General features: G+C 36.2%; 1 protein-coding gene across 1 annotated transcript; it reads right to left on the minus strand.

The window, feature by feature from the left end:
- On the minus strand, positions 1,265-9,613 carry LOC18592595 (protein FAM188A). Its single transcript, XM_018125577.1, has 7 exons — positions 8,928-9,613; positions 4,764-4,842; positions 4,006-4,157; positions 3,147-3,270; positions 2,853-3,038; positions 2,577-2,648; positions 1,265-2,438 (listed from the first exon to the last, which is right to left on the minus strand). The coding sequence occupies exons 1-7, from the start codon at positions 9,317-9,319 to the stop codon at positions 1,614-1,616; spliced, it is 1,830 nt and encodes a 609-aa protein (XP_017981066.1). The 5' UTR covers positions 9,320-9,613; the 3' UTR covers positions 1,265-1,613.

Below are 9,879 nucleotides of genomic sequence, written 5' to 3' on the forward strand. Positions count from 1 at the left end.
TTTAAAATTTATTAAACTTTTCTGGGATGATATGGAAGTCCATACTTCACTAGTAGTATTCGTTTTCATTTCCAATTTTATTTCTACATTGGAAAAATGAGTAAAAACAATAAAACATGAACAAAATTCAATAAAAAATATATAAATACTAAAAGTGTCTGACATCTTGAACTTCTAACCATCAGTCAACAAATCGATTATTATAGGGCGAGATAACATTGCGTAGAAAAAGTTAGAAACGCAAGTAAATTCTGAAATATGAAAGCTTATACAAATTGTTCTATTCTATATTGATTAGAAATTAGTGAAAATTCTATGGCAACAGTTGTGTATCTCTCTATCGTGACCTTTTCCTTCCTCTCTCTTGTCCCGATCCTACTCGTCCCTCTCTGTGTCGAACCTTCTCCTCCGTTGACCTCCCTCGTCAGCAATCCCCACGAAGCCGCGATTCCAGCTAAACCTCTACAACCTCCTTTTCTCCTTCATGGTCTCTATTTCATCTTTACACCTCTCTTCATTGTTGATGGAGACCTATCAACCCAAAAGAAAAATAAAAAGAATAAAAACAATCTGTATTCATTGTTGATTTCTCTTTTCGAGTTATTGATTTTTTTTGTATCTTATAATTTTATGATATTATAGATGTGAAAAACAGAACTTAAATACGGAATAAAGATAAGTCTACCGACTTATTTTTGAGTTTCGAGTTTTTTTTTTTTCAAATGTTTAGGTAACAGACTTTTGTTTTTTTAAAAACAAAATCATCTTGAATGTGTGACATTTCGCAATAAAAAGATTTCGAGTCCTACAAAATGTGTGCCCATTGACCACAACTCAAATATCAGTATGTACAACTATTAAATGGGTTTAACAGACTTTTATCCTTAACAAATTCACAACTTATTGAGCAAAAGAAAAATTATACATGATTTTGAAATTATTATTATAGAAATTAATTAAATAATATTAATCTTTTTAAATTGAAAGAACATTTTTTATTATATTATCCAAATAAAAAAATAATAATTTTTCAAGAAAATACTTTCATGGAAAATTTATATTTTTACAATATAACTCAAACAATAAAAAATATTTTTTGACAATTTATTCAAGCAACAAAAAAAATCAAATTCCCTTGTAAAATATTTTACTCAATTTTTCTTAACAAATTATTTTCTAATTACCAAGCATGTCTTTAAGGATGAAAATTTCGCAAGATTTACACCTTGGGAAAAGGCTTTTTTTTCTATAGCAAAGGCAAATATGAATGAATGCAGATTTCATTGACAAAATAGATTGTATATAATCCTTTTCCTTCAGCATTTAACATATGAAAATTGAATTAGAATGTCAATGCTAAAGCAAATACACAACAGAAATGGACATGCACATAAGCTGAACAGACAAAACCAGAAAAAATAACCTCTTCTCTCATTTGCCCAAAGTTGTGCGCAAACCAACCAACCAGGTTTGCAGCCAGCGGCTTTTCTTTCTTCGTTTTTTTTTTTTCTTTTTTTTTTTATTTAAATTTTGCTTTCCAATTTCGAGCACCATGTTCCGCAAGTCCCACCACCAAGGGCCCCAAAGGGATCTCTGACATGATTCATATACATTCAGACTATACTAGGGGGATCCCCCGCCCAATTACAAACGGCACGAGGCCAGCGCGTTCTAATGCAATCCACCAATGGTGCATGCTGAGGAGGTTCAGGTTTAGCCACTTCAGCGTCTTTCCCACTTGAATCACTCCCCGCAGCACCAGATGGAACTGCCACATCCGCCATGAATTCCTCTGGTGTCCACCTTGGGGGTACTGAAACCCTCAACTTTGTAAGCCTGGGTCTTTGTATTGGAGTCTCACTTCCAGATGTGGCTTGGCTGCCATTCAAATCTGATTTTGCAATCCCATTAAAATGGTAAAGATCAAATATCTTTCTACCCATCTGACCAGTTGAATCCTTTAAACCCCCCAAGCTCTTGTCTAAGTCCAAAATAACCTGCCAGAACTCACTCCACACAATGAAGCCCGAGCTGCAAAGGCTATCAAGTTTCTCAGATGGAAGTCTGATATTTGTCTCCCTGAGGACCTGATGGAAACCTTCCACACTAATGAAGCCACCACCCCCACTCTGATCCTGGGCATCAAAAGCTTTCCGGATCTGTGATTCCCTTTCTTCCAGTTCATTCTCATCTTGAACAGCTGTATCCAGAGCAAATAGCACCGTATAATGGGACTCACTCCCAACAACCCATATTGGCCATTTTGGGCATTTTAGATTTTGGCCAACCTTACAGAAATTAAGGGATTCTAGGAGAGTGAGGAATCCAACTTCCACATTTGTAGATATACCCTTCAAAAACATGCCACCACCTAAATCCATCCTTCCATCAAAAACATTTGGAACAGCTTGCCCACAGAGCAATAGGTTCACAATTTCCTGAAATAATTTTCGCATCAAATGCAGCTACATAGCAAAACTCATCAAAGATAGCAATACAAAGACTTAATAATGTAAGTACCAAATTTAAGATATCAAAGCCCCATCCATTCAATGGACATATGCAATTTTATGTACCTGAGAAGCATGCCCAAACGGTGCAGTTACTAGAGGAAGGCTGGGATCATCCCGGTCAGCTTGAACCCAGTCCTAGATAAAATTCGGATGCACAGACATTGTTTTTAAGAAAACAAAACAGTCTCGACATACAGATAGTGCTTGTTCTTAAAATTTAAGAAAACAATAATAAAAGTGAGCGAGAGAGAAAGAGAGATCATTATATAGCTGTTGAAACATTGACGCATAAATAAAGACAAAATGGGAGTCTTCAAGTCTTAAAGCAAACAAACCTACCAATCCTCGAGAAAGTAATGCAGAGATAAGGAATAGCAATGCTCCCATGCGACTTTGAAAAACAGTAATCATTGCTTCGAGCCTCTTAAAGGCACTTGCGGGTGTTGTGTATGTGTCAACTCTTAAAACTTTCTGCAAATCAGAAGGTGTTTCAATTGAAAGACCTTCAAGTGCTTGCGCAATGATCTGTAAGATAGATGGAACACTTATCAGCAAATAAGAACAGATAAAACGACATACACACAAAATTACTAACATAATAACAACAATTCAAGTTAACCTAATTCCACTAACCACGTCCTTTGGACTGTCTTCAGATCCTTCAATGCCATAGCCAATAGCACTCAAAGTTGCAATTACAGCTCTTTTATTATTTCCACATAAAAACAATATCTCACCCATACTTTTAACCAGGGCTCTGTAAACAGAACAAAATTAAATTGAATAATAGATAACAGAACAAACAATTAATGCATTGCAAAGCAGCTGCAAAATTTTTAAAGAACAACAAATATCCGTTCAAATTGATTATTCCAGAAATGAAGTAAAAGATGACAGAGAGCAATACCAGTCCACATGACAAACAATCATGAATATCCATTAAGATTTGTCACAAGATTTCACATTACTTCAGATCTTGACATTCTTGGATGATCATTTCTAAAATTGAGCTAAAACCTTAAATCAAAACACTAAGAAAATATTCAAATATACCCCATGGCCCATTAGCCCATTTTACATCTGCAAATGTGCCCGTGTGTTTGTGCCTGTGCAAACACACATACAAAAAGAAATTGCAAATGCAACTTGACTGCTCAGGTCAAGATAAAAAATCCACACTTTTCTCTGATTTTCTAATCGCAAACAAGAATTTCACAAGCATAAAAGCATATTGAACTGAATTCCTAAGAAATCCAACAAAAGAGAACACGCGCCAGTGACAATTACAAGTTTAATATAACAAAAACAAATATGCCAATCTGCAGGAAAAGAATTAACATTGTTGGATAACACAACTAATACTGCCTGAACAGTTGAACCCCTGTTTTTTTACATGAAATATACAGCCATAGAACTTTGAAATGCAAATAAAAGCATGTGCCTTTGCACGGTTTAGCATATATTGCACAATTTACTGTACAAAATTAATCACCTTGCTTTTGCTTCTTCAGTAAAAGCAGCAAAATTATTTAACGCAACATATTGATTTTTGGATGATCTCCTGGAACTCAAATTCTGTGGTATGTTTGGTGTAACTTTAACTAATTCATCCGGAAAGAAAAGAAGATGTTTGAGCACAAACGCCTGTACAGACAGATAGACAGTATTGTCAGCAATAAGAGTACTACTACAATCAAGAGATAAACAACAGAACAAATAAAAAATGTCGTACGGCTATTTAAGGAGGAGGCCACTCATAAGATTTAGGCTAAGACACAACCTAGCAAATATCGAATTACACCATCAACTCAACCTCTACTGAGAATTTTTCTTAGCAATTAATCACCTATGTCAGTTGCATAACAAATAAGAAAAGTGCAGCAATGGCAAAAATAACAGTTTAAAATCTTACAGGTTTAGACTCCAAGCAATTATAGTTAAAATGGATACAATTTTCCATAGCATATTTAAACACCATTCAATAATATGATTACTCTATTAACAACTAACAATTATAAAACAAGCTATCCCACTGAATTAATGTTCTTAAGAAATTTTAGTGAGTTTATTAGTCATTGTAGAAAATTAGAACATTCAGAAGATATAATGTAAGTAAGTTCTGGTGCAACATAAGAAACACATATAATTGTTGAACGCATTAGGAATTTCACATGGCATAAAACAATTGATTAGCAATTCACATGCTGCATGCTGCAAGAAACTCATATAACTGAGAAATAAAGGAATTACTTGTATGGTTGCTAAGACACCACAGGGCCCACCTTCATGCTGCACTAGGCCCATAGAAGTTTCTGGATCAGGGCTAAACCTACAGAATTTTTTGTCATGTATGAGCCAATATACAGCAAACATATGAAACTTCCTCAATATTGCAAATGGTTTGTAACATCCCAAGAAACTCATGTTTCCATAAAAATCAAAAGCCAAAATGCAAGAAGACAACAAGAACTAACATGTAAGAGTTTTAAATGAAGAATAACAAGTCTACGAACAGACTCTGCTAAACCAGTAACTACCAAGATCGGTTCATAGCGACTATACTAGAAAATGATAGGAAACAAAGAAGAAACAGTCATAACCAAATAATTGCAAATGCATCAATAGCCTGCTAACCTATGTTGGTATATTTAATCAATCAATGTGCATAAACACAGAGATACAGCAGTTAAACCAAAATTTCCCCTCAGAATACTATCTATACTTCATATTTGACAATGAAGAAAATCAGGGAGGTACTTTTGCACTTATGGGAAAAAGTATAAAGGAACACTGCATAACATAAATTTAAACACCTCATACATGAATAAAACCCTTAACATTTTAACTCTGGCTCATTTACAACCACCCCCCACACATACACACAAAAATGAAAACAGACAACAACTTTTCCAATGAAGGATTACATCTTCAAGGACTATTCATCACAACTTGTGTTAGAAGGTTTTCAGTCAATGCATTCTTGTTTCAGAGACATTATACAATGCACTTGTACTTTCTTATATTGTGCCTTGACAATATGAAACTTCATTATGAATTATCTTTGAGTGCTCATAGCATTATTAGTCTGTAATCTAATTAAAACCCTTAGCATTCCAGCTAACTAAAGAAATTTTCTGCTGGCAGTTTATAACTGTGTACAACATATTTACAACTCATATCTAAGATCCTTCAATTTAAGATTTTCCACGCCTTCTCATGCTCCTTACCAGTTTAGAGTCACCTCTTAGGCTCATACCATACATCACATCAAAGATAAGCTCCTATAGCAATATTCGTACAAGGTGTGAACTTCTGTATGCGGTAAACTGGCTTGCTTGTTGGTAGGTGGACAGCCAGGGTAGTTAGGATTTTATGGATTAGTATCTAGGATCCTTAACGGTGATCAGATAGGAAACTTTAGAAATGTAAATTTAAGACATAGTCAACTAATATCAAGGGTGATCAAATAAGAAAATTTAACTTAAAGAAACATATATTAAAACTTGTATTCAACTAATTAAGTTTTGGGTATTAGAACCAACCTTAGCTCACATTTTAAACACTTTTGAAGGCTGCTAAAAGGATGCTCCATCATCAAGTATTTCAGCCTCTTGGTGGTTGTTTCTTCATTATTAGACATCTCAATAGAATGCTAGTAAGGAGGAACAGATTCCAATCTACAAGTTACTAGAGTTATTTGCTAAGAAAAGCTCTATAACAACTTTAAAAAATTTTCCATTAACAACACAATGTGTTGCGTAGTGGAGCCTTGATATTAACTCTAAAAGTCTTAAAGTTGAAGAGGCAAAAGTTAAAGATATTGAGGAATGGCCAGCCCTACTACATTACATCAAGTTCAAAGTTTTCTGGCGTTGGAAAACTTTTATAGGCATTTAGAAATTTCAACACTAATAATGATACTCATCACCAATTGCATGTATGAAAGGCATTTGGCTGAGACAGTATCTCAATCTTTCAAAGAAGTCAAGAAAAAAAGGATGATGATACCTCCTAGGGCTGAGCAACGATTCAGTCAGTCAGTTTCGGTCATGGAGGTGACCATAACCGACCAAACCGAACATGGTGGCGGAACCGAACGCCCCTGACCAAATTTGGTGGGGAACCGACCAGACTGTGACCAACCATGGTCGGTTGGTTATGCGATCAATTATGGGTTTTGGGCTTTGGCTTTGGCTTTGCGACTGGTGGAGGCCAACAACCTGCATCAACTTGACCTGTCCAAACCATGCCTCCGGATCATTGAATTTTTTCTTAGTCAACCATGAATTTTCGAGTAAAGGCCAGACAAGGGTTTTGATGTTAATTAATATGTTTCCATGCTGATATAAAGGATTTAATGCAATGCATGTAATAGATGAAAAAGTTCGGTTGCTTTTTTTTTCTCCTCTGTTCGTCCCTGTTATTGCGTTTGTAAAAAGAGTCTGTTAACCAGTGGACTCATCTTTATCATGCCTTAGATTAACAGAAAAACACCCTTACAAATTTGAACAAAAATAGAACCTATACAAGCTCAACCCATGTCAGTGACAGTCCTTGACTATCTTCAACAAGATGAAGGTTATTGAACAGAACGATGTCAGTAACAGCCCTTTACTATCTTCAACAAATTTGAACAAAACAATGAAGGTTAGTTAACAGAAAACTTCAACAAGATCAATCACAATTATATTACAGCATTACCCCATACTAAAAATTAAAAAAAAAAAAGAAGAAAAATGGTGGTCAGTTATTTGGTCAGTGTCAGGCAGAAGGGTTCCCAACTGACGACCAAGCCGAGAAACCACAAAAGCCGATGCCCTCAACTGGCTCCTCAACCAGAGCCGATCAACTGACCGGTTTCTGACCGAAAATTGTCAGCCCCGATCAGTTGGCCAGTTTCAACCGCCCGTTGCTCGGCCCTAAAACCTCCTATGTTACATCTTCCAAGAATCTGTATGATGTTTAACATGACACATGATTCATCATACAGGAATTATGGTGCACTTGACCAAGATGATCATCCAATTGCTTAGTTTCAAAAGAACAAAAAATGAACCAAAACAGAGGTATTCAACTTATGAGAAGGAACTCAACATATGGTCAAAGTGCATTTGATCACTTGATTGCCTGGTAATGAGAAACTAAATGAGCAAAAACAAAGAATTCAACTTATGAGCAGAAATTCCACATTGAGGTCCAAGTACATTGCATGTATAAGTGTCACTAATTGATTGTTAAGATTAAGCACAAAGTTAAAACTGATAGAAAAAAGGCAATTGATGCACTTAGCCAAGTGGTGTAAACCTTAACTTTTATAGCTATCATCCTACTTATGGGCTTTGATTTGCTTGAGAGGCTACCCATCCTGCAAAACCGTAGCATCTTACATGCATATTTATTAGCCCCAGAACATGCAGATTATCCTGAGTTTCCCCCTATAATAGTACCATCTTGTCAGATAACTTTTCTTTCCTAAGTCATCCTTAAGTGAAGAGCTGATTTACAAATTGCATTACATAGCAGCAACAGGCCATTCGGATGGGATAAGACCATTATAAGGATTGAGCATCAACTGGGCCTAGTTTGAAAAGGGAGATTGCTAGGATTGTTTCCCATTGTCAGACTTGTCAAACATGACAGAAGAGAAAGCAAAGCACAGGTTCATGGATGACATTTCCAATACCAACACAAGTCACAGAAGAATTTAATTAAGGCAAAAGTTTATTAAACCCATGGAAGGAGACGTGGCCTAGGCATGGATTAGACCTGAAAGGTAACATAAATGTGCAAATAAGGAGCTTCATCCAATTGGCATTTCTTTTCCCTACAACATTTTCATGAAAATTACCTTAAACACTCACATACTTGACTTCTTTAATTGCATGGGAATGAGTAACGTCCTTGACTTCATACGGTTTCTCAGATGAAGAAGCAACTATTAATGCTATGTTGTTAAAAGGCTTTCTCCTATCGCAAAACATATGAAATTAGCTTAAACGCTCACGTACTTGACTTCTGTAATTGTATGGGAATGAGTAACGTCCTTGACTTCAAATGGTTTTCCAGATGAAGAAGCACATATTAATGCTATGTTGTTACAAGGCTTTCTCCTATCGCACAACATAAGAGAGTGAAAGGATTGTTTACCAGTAAGTGTTTCTACTTGAGGGAGTAGGCATTAGAAGTTTCACAATACGAAAGTTGCAACTTGATGCTATATACTTAGTATATTCAAATCTAGCTGCCAATTTATCCTGTGATCAATATCCTTAACCACCATATTTAGTTAAAATTCAATTGAGCAATGAATATTATTATTTCTTCTCCTGGCTTCTAGTCTCTCAGCAGTAATTTTTCATTTTGAAAAACATGAAAACTAATATCTTGGAGTATAAGTAAAAAGCTAGACTTTACCTTATACCCTGATTGCTCCACTGAGCAAGTATATCCTTCGAAACCCCACTCCCAAAAACCATTGAAAATAACTGATAAGCTTCTTCCTCCGACAATTCATTACCCAAATTCGCTTCTTTGGCTTTCATTTCGGTCTCTTTCCTTCCTAAATCTCCGCTCCTTTCGCTTTTTGAAGGGGAACTAGAAGCCGAAACGCTTTTAGCCGCCGCCAGCATCCGTTTCTCAGCTGCGGCTGCCATGAGTTCACGCTGCAACCGTCGGCTCTCCTCCGGCGTCGTCGTGGCTGAGCTAACAGCTTCCCTCGGCTTGCTCCTCTTAGGCTCTGGTGGCGAGTTTTGCATGCTCATCCGTAGAGCCATTCTCAGGTCCTCTTCTTCTTGTTGATCCGCCATTTAATAACCACCTTTGGATCAAAATTTAGCAATCCAAGGTTCGAAACAATTGAATTTACATACAGATCAATTGAATTTAACAGAACCGTTATTTTTCAGGTGGCTATGAATTTGAATATGATTTGGATTCTGTAAATGATAAAAAGAAAAGAAAAAGATTTGGGTTTTCTAAGAACCCTAAAAAGCAAACTAGGGTTTCGAATTTCAGGCCAACTAGAACGAACTGGACGTTAAAGCAGAGTGGAAATTCCGTTTTCAAAGAACAAGAACGACGTATATAAAATTCTCGATTGAATTAAAATAGGAAAGTGGCGCATAAGGGGTAAAAATTGAAGGTGGTCGCTCCCCGGTTAACATTGAATACGATGCCGTTTGAAAAGATGAATTGCCATAGAATTACAATTTCAGCCCTGATGTGTTGTACTTGAACGCGGGGATGTTAGTGCCTCGGTGAGAGTGAATTTGGGGCAAAAGGTAAGGGTATTTTGGGGAATAAAGCTTGATGCTTTCCTTTTACGGTGAGGAAAGGCGTTTTTGTTTTGCTGGAGTGTCAGGGAATC

The sequence above is a fragment of the Theobroma cacao genome, chromosome 8, assembly GCF_000208745.1.
Source record: "Theobroma cacao cultivar B97-61/B2 chromosome 8, Criollo_cocoa_genome_V2, whole genome shotgun sequence".
NCBI lineage: Eukaryota > Viridiplantae > Streptophyta > Magnoliopsida > Malvales > Malvaceae > Theobroma > Theobroma cacao.